General features: G+C 39.4%; 1 protein-coding gene across 1 annotated transcript in view; it reads right to left on the reverse strand.

The window, feature by feature from the left end:
- RLF (RLF zinc finger) overlaps positions 1-11,570 on the reverse strand; it is an 80,741-nt gene extending 69,171 nt beyond the window's left edge. Inside the window, exon 1 of the mRNA XM_020894094.2 lies at positions 11,303-11,570. Coding sequence (XP_020749753.2) covers positions 11,303-11,539 — 237 coding nt within the window. The 5' untranslated portion in view covers positions 11,540-11,570. The remainder of the gene's footprint in view (positions 1-11,302) is intronic.
- Positions 11,571-12,513: the final 943 nt, after the last annotated feature.

The following is a 12,513-nucleotide window of genomic DNA, read 5'->3' on the forward strand; positions in this document are numbered from 1 at the left end:
AAATCACTGCGGATGGTGACTGCAGCCATGAAATTAAAAGATGCCTGCTCCTTGGAAGAAAAGTTATGACAAACCTAGACAATGTATTCAAAAGCAGAGGTATCACTTTCCAGACAAAGATCTGTATAGTCAAAGCTATCGTTTTTCCAGTAATTATGTAGGGATATGACTGCCCTCAATCTTTCCCAGCATCAGGGACTTTTTAATTACTCCCTATTTTATGGACAGAAATACAGAGGTACAGCAAAGTTTAAGGTCACAAGAGAATCAGAACGAGGATTTAAAATGAAACCTCTTAACTTCAAATGTACGTTCCTATGTATGTTCTCCATTTCATTAGACAAAAAAACATAAGACTGACCAAACATGATGTTTTACCCATACTTACTGTTAGAACTTCATGGGATAATTTGTCTTAGGTTTAACATTCTCATTTACCAAGTCCTTTAAACATCAAAATCAAGATTTCACTACGAAGGAAGAGCCAAATAAGGATAGTGAGCAGATCAATGAACGTAAACAATTTCAGCTCAAATTAGTAGAGTAGCTTCCACTGGGATGGCCATTTACCCTAGAGGAATAAATGATAACCCATCAAGGGGCAGAAATACAATATTGAAACTTTTTTTTAGCTGCACTATGTCTTTGTTGCTGCGTGTGAGCTTTCTCTAGTTGCAGCGACCAAGGGGCTGTTCTCTGTTGCGATAAGTGGACTTTTCACTGGGGCGGCTTCTCCTGCTTCAGAGTGCAGGCTCTAGGTGCGAGGGCTTTGGCAGTTGTGGCACACAGCCTTAGCAGCTGTGGCTCGAAAGCTCTGGAGTCTAGGTTCAATAGTTGTGGTCCATGGGCTTACTTGCTCCTCGGCATGTGGAATCTTCCCAGATCAGGGATCAAACCCCTGTCCCCTGCACTGGCAGGTGGATTCTTATACAAGCACCATCAGGGAAGTCCAATATTGAAACTTTTATTTAAATTAGTTTTAAAAACCTCACCCTTTTTATACTTCTGTGTTTGCTTGTACTTTATATATTGGTATTGCATGAAAAAATTTTAATATTCATTTATTTCAATAAGGATGCACAAGGCAAATGTTTGGAGACAACTTAGAAAATAATCCTTAGCAAATGTTTCCCAATAGAATTATTTACTTTTGAAGGAGAATCACATCTAAAAGGTCATCTCACTTAAGTAGCAATTTGAAGCCCCGTAACAAACTGATTTGGCTCAAGGTAACATGTCCACAGGGAGGCCTGGCGTGCTGCAATCCACGAGGTCACAAAGAGTCAGACACGACTGAGCGACTGAACTGAACTGAACTGAACACGTCCATTCAGTGAAACTTTATTTGAAAATGTATAAAGAGAACAACACAGAAAAAAAGTTAGCCAATGAAAAGCACGAGGGTCTTTCCATTTATTCAGCTATGAATTAGTATTTCTAAAGATTCCCAAATCTCCCCAAAATAGGAACAATCAATAAATATTTCTTGGAAATGAGTACACTAACAAATCTCTCACAAAAATTGCTAAATGTATCATACATTCAAGGGCCTCAGGTTAGGCCACAACTAACTCGACAGTATGTTCTGCTTCTTGGGAACCTCAAACAGCATGGAATCCTAAGATTACAAGGTCACACTGAATGATTAGACAGAATCAAATTTTAATGACTTTTAACTAATAACATTTTCAAATAGAGGTATGTTTAAAAAGCAAAAACAAATCTCACAGGGGGAAAAAGTAAATACCTAATACACATGAAAAAATACACAAATGTTGTTAATTTAATAGTGTAATAGCAATTATCTGCCACAACCAGATGGCCAAATATTAATAAGTTCAGTAATATCAGAAATGGCAAGGCCAGTATCTATCAAAATTTTAAAAAACATTCTCTTTAGTCCAGTATTGTAATTTCAATTCCAGAAATTCATGATATGGATTTAAATAACTGGTGCTTAGTGTTTAAAGTTATTCACTTCAATATTATTTGTGATAACAACAAAAAAGAACACAAATGACTTAATTGTGGTGTACTGACACAGAAAATTGTCCTGGTACAGAAAATTGTCCTCAATATAGTAAATTAAAATGCAAATTTCAGAAGACTGTATATTTTCATTTTTAAAAGTACACGAGACACTGTTAACTTCTCTGCCAAGTGACTGGAGGAACTGAAGGCAGAAGAGGGCTTTTACTTTTCCCTTAAATGTCTCTCTAACTTTATATACTCTGCCATGAGCATTGCTTTTATAGTTAAAAAAAGTTTTTAATTAAGAGTGTTGGGACTTCCCTGGTGGTCCAGTGGCTAAGACTCCACATTCCAATGCAGGGGGCCTGGGTTTGATCCCTGGTCAGGGAACTAGATCCCACACGCTGCAACTAAAGATACCAAGTGTCACAACTAAGACCCAGCACAGTGAAATAAATAAATTAATAAAAAAAAAAAAAGCGTTGACGGTTTTGCTACCTGCACAATTTAAAATTGATGCAGTTTTCAATGGGATACCATGAAGTTATTTTTTTAATGTAGTCAGTATGTATGTGTTCCACATGAAAAGATATCTAGATGAAAGAAGCAAGTTTTAGTATATGAACTTGACACTATTTTTTAAAGACAGTACATATCATACAGAAAAATTCTGTAAGTATATGAAAGAATGATGAAAATGAAAAATATTTTAATGTGTTGTAACTTTTAATTCCCAAACTGTTATCTAAAGAAAATGTAGCACTGAAATATAGAGGGTATGTGATAGCTTTCATCTTTACTTTCTCTTCTCTTACATTATTCTAGTTTTTTACAATTAGAATGTGTTTATGAGTTAAACAGTGAGACTGCATGGTACTTTCACTTTCTGCTTTATGCATTTATACATCTTGTCTTAAACTTCTAGAAAGAGCATGCATCAGTCTGGAGTCACAAAAAACAAAAAATAAGTATTCAGTTTTATTACCTTAAGATATCTTATATACCTTAAACATATATATAAATATATATATATATATACATGAAAAAAGAAAACAAAATCATAAATTAAAATACACCTATTTTATACATACATTTATCATAAAAATACAATTCCCAAGCTAAGTCATTTATTCTATCATACCTAGTAATAATTCTTATAAGTGTCCATATTAAAAGGCATTACTGTTCTGGCTAATGTGGCACACTCAGGTTATCTCTTTGGGAGTAAAAATACTTTAAAACCAAATAAATGTCAGCACAATCAGCTACTAGATTCCCCCCAAAACGACCAGAAAAGGCCTCAAGAAAACACATTGAGAAATCAGTATAGCACAAAAGTGAGGAGAAACAGATAAATACATCAGTATTAATAGTTCCCAAGCTACCTGTGTTGCAGAAATACAGGAAAACCTAGATGAATAAACTTGAACTCAAAATATGTCTGAAATACAATTCATTCTCAATTTCCAAAAAGTTCTAATACATTAAAATATTGTTCATTTGGGACAATAAATATAATCTAAAAATTGCAAAAACTTTGGAAGGAAATTTTTTATAAAAAGCTCCCAGTCGAAGCCGAAACCAAGAAATCAAAACTCGGTGCTGTGCAGAAACATAAAGCAATCAACTATTCACCATAGTGATTTGCTTTACTATAATGAAAGCAAAACATGTGATTTGGGGGCTGATACAGGTTTAGAACATGGCAAAATGTTCTATAGACACCCTTATCTTAATAAATGTTATACAAAACTTAAATGTCTTTCTAGGAGTCACAATGTATATTGTGAGTCTTGTATTTTTTTTTTAAAAAAAAGCATTTTTCCAAACATCATCCCAACTTACATGAACACAGAATCCTTATTTCAAGAAGTGCTTATGAATACATGTATTTCATGGAGCAAACATAATTTAGGAAATGTTGATTAAAAAAAAAAAACAGCATAGGCTCTGGAGTCAGACTTCACCACAGCTGTGTGATCTTGAGAAAGTTACATAATTTCCCTGAGTCTCAGTTTTCTATCTGTAAAAGGAAAATACCACCACTTACCCACGTGCCTGGCACACAAAAAGATGCTCAATAAATTAAATATCTATTTTTTTTTTACAGGGTTTCCATGTTGGCTTCTATCAGCAATGAAAGTTTCAGGAATCTATTTTTTTATATCAACTTGCAATCCATGTTCGGGTTTTCTAATATGGTGCCAATCATATCCAAAATAAATACTTCAATCTGGCTAAACAAACCTTGCTGAAAAATTTATTACTTTAAATGTTTGTGGAATATAAGAAACGAGGGGAAGTTCTTAGAAAATGTAAATAAAATTAAAACAAGATAACTACTTTTAGTTAATCAAAACACAAGAATAGTAGACCTGATCCCTACTGGAAGCAGCATAACCTTCTTGACAAAAAAAGTTCATATTTCTTGATTAAGATAGGTTAAAGCTCCCTTGTTACTCTCAAGAAGTCTAGTCAAGGATTCATGGAAGGAAGGAGACCAAGGATCAACAAATACTGACTGAGCAGCTATTAAAAGCCAGGGACTAATATAGGTAGGTAAACAGAACAATCAACACCCGCATGCTGCTCCCATTCCAGGTGGGCAGACAGACAGACGTGTCAGACAGCAGTCAGCGATGAAAAGAACTATAAAGGAGTGCTGAGGAGTCAAGAGAAGATGGGGATGTGCTGCTTCAGATAAGACAGTCAAGGGAGACCTCTGGGACAGGTGACAGGTGTCTAGAACAGAATGAAAGCAAATATTTTTTAGTCTGCCAATGCCTTTGCAGTCTTGAAATAAGTGATGTTTTCTATTTAGGTTTTTTACTAACGTGGGTTCAGAAGAGCATGATCCACAGGTAGGCACAGAAGTCACTAGAAGCTACAGTTTAAGAGACTAGGTTGTACCACGGTAAATGACAGCACCCAGAGCTCCCACTGCTTCACAGATCACTTTTACAATAATGTTTTGGTTATATGCACTGAAAAACTAGTTTTTGTGATTATAACTAACTGTTCTCTAGTTCCTATATAGCTATCTCCCAAGAGAAGGCAACACAAGAAGAAAAGCTAATGCATTTAATAAAAACCTTTTAAACTAAATAATTGAAAGAAGCAAAAGTAAAAAGATATTGCTCAAGAGTCTTCATGGCCACCAACCTCAAGGAGTTTGGAAGACTGATCCTTCCTATCTCAGCATCTCCAAGTCATGTGTGCTCAGTCGTGTCTGACTCTTTGCAACCCCACGGGTTCCAGCCCACCAAGCTCCTCTGTCCATGGGATTTTCCAGGCAAGAATACTGGAACGGGTTGCCGTTTCATACTCCAGGGGATTTTCCCAACCCAGGGATCGAACCCGAGTCTCCCGAGTCTCCTGCATTGGCAGGCAGATACTTTACCACTGAGCCATCTGGGAAGCCCTAGCATCTTTCTCAATACTATATAACGCCTCCTATTTGCCCCTCTCCGTCAACTCTAGCCCTCATTTCACACATGTAAATGTGTACCTTAATATGAATGTAAGCCAAATTGACAAGTAATGTCTCTAAGAAATGACCAAAATCTACCCTGTTTCTTTACAATAATTTCTTATGATAAAACTGCCTGTTAACATACCAGATTTTACATTAGGTGTTCCTACAAAATTTATTCAATAAATTAGTTCTGTGGGCCAGGCATTGTATTAATTTCTAGGTACCAAGAGTAAAACAAAGACTTGTTGGCTTACTAGTCAATACAAGAAATAAACACGGGGAAAAAAAATTCAGGTACCATGCTGATGTACAAGATGCTACTGGAGTACATATTCTAAGTGGAAGAGTCACCTCATTCTATCTAATGAAATCAGAAAATGTTTGAAAACACTTATTATTTGAGCCAGGTAGTCAAGGATAGATAAGCAGATGAGTTAAGGGAGGACCCTGGGATTAGTCAAGCCGACTAAGAGATGAACACTGGGGTGAAGATAGACCAGAAAAAAAGAGAGAGAGAGAGAGTTGGGTGTAAGGGGTGGAACAGTCCAGACCCTAAAAAGCTTTGCTTGCCAGGTTAATAAGTGTGAATTTTATCTTGCCTTTGGGGCAAAAAAAAAAAAAAAAAAAAGGAAGAATTTTAGTGAATAAAGTGACCAACAAGATCATGTTTATAATTTAGAAGGAACACCAAAATGGACTGTAGATAAGGTCACTTGGAAGGCAAGGAAGATTAGTGAAGAGCTGTAAAAGGACATTATGAAGCCTGAACTAAGACCTTGACAGCAAGAAAAAGAGTTAAAACCAAATAGGTATATGCAAGCCAGAATCAAGATTGCCAGGAGAAATATCAATAACCTCAGATATTTTGGTAACACCACCCTTATGGCAGAAAGTGAAGAAAAATTAAAGAGCTTACTAATAAAGGTAAAAGAAGAGAGTGGAAAAGTTGGCTTAAAACTCAACATTCAAAGAACTAAGAATATGGCATCTGGTCCCATCACTTCATGGCAAATAGATGGGGAAACAATGGAAACAGTGACAGACTATTTTCTTGGGCTCCAAAATCACTGCAGACAGTGACTGTAGCCACTAAATAAAAAGACACTTGCTCCTTGGAAGAAAAGCTATGATAAGCCTACATAGTATATTAAAAAAGCAGAGACATTATTTTGTTGACAAAAGTCTGTCTAGTCAAAGCTATGGTTTTTCCAATAGTCACTTATGGATGTGAGAGCTAGACCATAAAGAAGGCTAAGCACACAACTGATGCTTTCAAACTTCGGTGTTGGGGAAGACTCTTGAGAGTCCCCTGGACTGCAAGGAGGTCAAACCAGTCAATCCTAAAGGAAATCAACCCTGAATATTCATTGGAAGGACTGATGCTGAAGCTGCAGCTCCAATACTTTGGCCATCTGATGCAAAGAGCTGACTCATTAGAAAAGACCTGGATGCTGGGAAAGATAGAAGGTAGAGGAGAAGGAGATGACAGAGGATGAGATGGTTGCATGGCATCACTGACTCAATGGGCCTGAGTTTGAGCAAGCTCTGGGAGATGGTGAAGGACAGGGAAGCCTGGTGTGCTGCAGTCCGCAGGGTCACAAAAAGTCAGACACAACTGAGCGACTGAACAACAGGTATATACAAAGTGTCAAAAAAGAGCAAACAACTAAAAGGAAATCTATTAAAATCAAGGAAAGCCTCACAGATAAGGTGACATTTGCACAGGGCCCTAGAGAAGGAAAGTCAGCCATGCAGAAAATGTGAGAAAGGATAGAACAGCACGATGAAGGGGCTTCCCTGATAGCTCAGATGGTAATGAACCGCCTGCAATGCAGGAGACCCTGGTTCAATTCCTGGGTTGGGAAGATCCAATGGGAAAGGATAGGCTACCCATTCCAGTATTCTCAGGCTTCCCCTGTGGTTCAGCTGGTGAAGGGAAAGGCTAACCACTCCACTATTCTGGCCTGGAGAATTCCATGGACTGTATAGTCCATGGGGTCACAAAGAGTTGGAAAGGACCAAGGGACTTTCACTTTTCACAGCACAATGAAAGGGAAAGACCTAAAAATGCTGGATGAACTGAGCTCTTGTTAAAGTAGTAATGCCATCCTTTGTAGATCAGTCACCTGGGAAATATTTACTGAAAGCCTAACGTGTGTTTTGGATCTTGATGAATCCAATGACAGTTAAGATCATCTTTCCAAAATAATGCACCTAAAAACTTGAAGGCACGATTTTAACCACAGAGTAACTGAGATCCCAAACTTGGTCCATGGTATCCAAGTACAGTAATTCTAAGTAAGGGTAGAACTGGGGTGGTGAGACTGGCTACTCAAGAGCTGAAAAGTAAGCTGGGGGCAAGGTTGTTAAGACTTTTCATCCCAAGAAATCTGGATAACTCAGTTTCAGAGTCACTGGCTTTTTACAGAGATTGTTTTATCTAGTCCACACAACAATGTATTTACATAGAGAACAATAAGTACTATTATTATATTTGCAAATAAGAAACTTCGGTTTAAAGAAAATTAACATGACCCAAGGTCACACAGCTAGTTTAAATGGTAAAGATGGTATAGAATGATAATCTGACTTGGGCCTTTGGACCCAATCACTAATCTAGGGAAAACTGAAATATATTCAATACTCACTGAGTTAACATTTAAAAATCTACAGTTCCTGTTAGTCCAAAACTGGAAGTGTCTCGTAAACAAGGATTACTCATAAAGCTACTGTGCCCAATACTCTCAAAGTATAATCATTCACTCAATAATGTCAATTTTGTAATGAAGTCTACTGTAAGTCTTCAAAATCTGTGTTACAAATACACCAACCAGATGGAAAACTTCAGGAATCTGGGTTCCCAAAACATAGTAAGAACCTGAGAGGATATCATCAATTTTTCAGCAAGACAAAGAAAGACTGTTTTCTAGAGTTAATCTTATCCACAAAGTCTGGCAGACAATGTTTTCAGAAAAGGAACGGGGGGGGGGGGGGGTGCGGAATCCACATCCAACAGTCACTGAATACAAATTTTCACTGACTACGACTTCATCTAAAGATCATTTTCTTAGTAACCATTACTTATGAAGTTTCATTTTGATCATCTTTACAAACTTCTAAAAATTGAAAACATGCCCAGAATGAAACAAGCTTCTCTATCCTTTCATATGCTAGTTTATTTCTTGATTTGGTGCAATTCCAAAGACAGAGCCATTTCTTACAAGTGCAGCAAAAGCTAGAGGGAATATGGTCCCAGCCTGTTGCAGGAGGTTCTACTTTGCATACTCAATATCTCTAACTTAAACACATGATAAAAACACCTTTTGTGGCAGTTAAGCATCCCAGGGAGCACAGGTGAGGCCTTTATAATAATGTAACATCACTACTTCTGTTTACACATTGCTTGGGTACTCCTGCAGGGCAGATCCCTATTTCCAGCACTAAGTGCAATGTCGGGCACACACACAGTCAGTAGGTGAAAAAATCTGACACTGCCTTTCCATTGTGAAACCAAAAGCTATTCAACCAAATCTGGATGGTGAAATCATTCCTACTTCATCATAAAAAAAAAAAAAAAAAAAAAATTCCGTATCTGATAAGAAAGGACACCCTAAGTTGACTGGGCTATGGGAAAAAATGTGCCAAAATAATGTGACAAATATTGTGAAGAGTTGAAAATAAACTTTCTGTTCTGTTTGTATAAAGCATTACAAGTAGATAAAGGTCAGAAAACAAAACATAATCTCACAGTCACATTTGGCCCAAGGTTATTAGCTAGTAAGTGGTAGAGTTACAATTAAGACCCAAATAACTCCCAATCCAATGCTTTCTATTACAACATATTGTCACTGATACTTTTATTTTATAAGTGTAAAAAACTGTTTCAGGAAAATTTCAGACAAAAAAAAAAAAATTCACTAAAAAAAATTACAAAAATATTTTCTTTTAAAAACTCTTCTAAAAAAAAAGAAAACTCTTCTATGCCCTCACATATCTAAGTGTTGCAAAGACAATACATTAAAAATCAATCAAAATCAAAGCCGCCAGTACTAGGCTTAAAGACACACACACACACACACACACACACACACACACGTTATTCACTGACAAGCTTCAATTTGATTGGTTATATCCATTCCTGCTATCCTTCCAAGAAGACAACGAAAGCTTAGGAGGCTTATCCCAAACCAACAGTTCTGCTCTCCTCCTCACTAATCCTGGTCCAATTAGTTCCCTCTTCTCTCCTTCTCATCTCCACCATTAACACTATAATGCCACCTCCTTTCCCGATACTTAACAAGGCTCATTTTCAACGCTTCAGGCACAGGGCCTTCTCAGGCCACTCCATCTAAATTGGCCTCTCCCAGTAACTTCTAAGTTAACCTTTACATTTATTTTTACTAGCTGACTGTCTTCCCATAAGATGTCCCATGAGCCCCGCCCCCCTTTGTACAAGGTATCCTCTTCCATCATCACAAAAACTGCATCTGGCAACACTGTTATTTCTACTACCTCCTCCATATGGTAAACTCATCAAGGGTAAATGCTGTCTGATTCATGTTTCCTCAGCACTTGGTAAAGTGTCTGGCACCATCCTATGGAGTCAGTAAGTTTGTAAATTTGTATAGTAAGAATGTTCATTGAGAGTGAGGATGCAAAGGACACCTTAGTGCTTCACAGTTCAGGGTAAAGTCTGCAGGTTGTACACAAACTGGAGTGATACAATGTATGGAAAAGATTCACTGGCAAGGTCAAAATTCATTCAAGAGGAAGTGCCTCTGGCTTAGCAGAGGAGAGAGAAAAGCAATCAATCAAGTCAATTTTTGATCCTCCTCCGGACCAACAGAGCAAATTGTCCCTCAAAATAATAACTTTGGAACACCGCAATTTATTCTGCACACTCAACTACTCATTAAGAGCCCAAGTGCCAAAACACTACCATTATTTTGCATTCTTTAAGGTGCACCAGGTGAGAAGCAGAAGGGCGGGACCAAGACCTGATTAGAACAAACAAGCAGACGAAGAAATAATCATGACACATCTTCAAAATTTATAAAGAAAAATCGCGACGTGATCATGGAAAGGAAACTCAGCATACCAAGAAATACGTAATCATAGGTTAGGACCCACTATGGCACAGAAATGGTCACAGAACTGCCAAAACAGACCACACTCCACATCTTTCCCAATCCTCTTCTACTCAAAGACCCGAATAACCATTGCAAGGATCAAGAGCCTCATTTCTGGCAGCACAATTCTCCAAAGAACATAGCAAAGGCGAAAGAACAGCTTTAATACCCCCTCCCCCCCTCCCCAAAAGGCAGCCAAAACCAAACCACCACAATCCCTAAACAGAAAGCCCTAGACGCCTTTCAAAGCCAACTGTCATACTTTCAGGGGCCCAAAAGACGTTGACTCCAAAGATAAGTCTCTGGCCCAAACATATATCTCCGAATTATTTAGGAAAATCCAGGCTTTCCAATTTGGAGATCTGCACTCAAAAAAGGATCTCCTGGCAGAAACGAGCAATCAATCTTTCAACAGGCAATGGCGCTCCAACCACCCGGCTGAGGGACAAGCAACGACGACAGGGCACGGCCCTTCCAGGGAGCCGCCGGCGCCCTCTCAGCTCTCAGTCTGACCCAGCGCAACCCTCCCTGGCGGTGGCCAAAGTCGGGCACTTGGCGGAGGGGGGCCAACGGCTGGGCTTTCGAACTGGGCCTTCCCGGCCCCGGGGGCGCGGCAAGACACGGAGGTGGCGCCTATCAGTCCAGCCCCGGCAGCAGCAACGGATCCGGGGCCTCTTCCCCTGGCCTCCCCGCCCCGCCGCCCTCAGCCAGCCAGTCCGCCCCTCACCTGGCAGAAGCTCCGACAGTAGTTCAAAGATGAGACCTCCGACACCTCCTGCTCCCTCAGTTCTGTCTCCAGCTGCCACAGACAGGGTCGCAATCCGGAGGCTACCGGCGCCGGAGATGCGGGACTATGGCCCCGAGCCATGGACTCAGTCTCGGTTCCTTCTCCGGCTCCGGCTCCTTCCGAAGCCTCAGCCCCAGCCCCGGCGGTGGCGGCGGCGTCTCCCTTTCCGTCCGCCATCTTCCCACGGCCCAGCAGCGCGTAGGCAACCAAGCCACGTGACTCAGACCTGGCCCCGCCCCCGGCCGACCGCGCGTGGTGACGCACTCCGGGGCGACTCGGGCGCCCGCTGGATTCCGTCATTGGAATTCTGGACGCTCCTCCCCTCCGCGGCCTTCTCAACAACCGCCCTGGCAACAGCCTGGCAACAACTGGCCAGAAGTTCCTGTCCACTGCCGTCCTTCCATTACTTTTGGATTTACGGCGTCAGTGAGACGGGACATACATGCAGACATAATCTAGATATGAAAGAATGATGTTTGAGCTGTGATCTGAAGAACGAGAGCCAGGAGAAGAGCCTTTTGAAAGGAAAGCATCCCCAGTAGAAAACAATAATAATAAGCAAGGTTGTGGAGGTTGTGAGGTTGAAATGAAGACTACCCCCATGGGAACGTGGATGATAACAGAGAGGGCATTACACGTCAGTGGCTAAAGGATGAACTTTTCAATAAATGGCGCTGGAACATTTTTTTCCAAAAGAAAAAAAAAAAAAGGATTTTTACCTCAAACCATATCTAAAAATAAATGTTGGATAGAGTAAAGGAAATATAAATATGATATAAAAATGGAGAAGAATTTCTTAAGATCCAAAAAGCACAAACCATGAGGGAAAATATTATTAGATTAAAATTGTTAATTCTGCAGTAACAAGTTTTAAAAGGTGGTGCATGATGACAACCCAAAGACTAGACAATGTTCATTACATATATAACCATCAAAGGATTACTATCCGAGAAGTCACCAAAACCAAAAGGAAAAAAGCAAACAATCTAATAGAAAAGTAGAGAAAAGATATTATGAGGTAGGCCACTCCCAAAAAAACTTGATGGCTGTTAAACCCATGACAAGATACCTAACTTTACTGTAACTATCAAAGTACAAATTAAAACAGCAGTGAGATATAATTCCATACCCATCAGCTTGGGAGAAGTTTT

This window comes from Odocoileus virginianus, chromosome 5 (assembly GCF_023699985.2).
Source record: "Odocoileus virginianus isolate 20LAN1187 ecotype Illinois chromosome 5, Ovbor_1.2, whole genome shotgun sequence".
Lineage (NCBI taxonomy): Eukaryota > Metazoa > Chordata > Mammalia > Artiodactyla > Cervidae > Odocoileus > Odocoileus virginianus.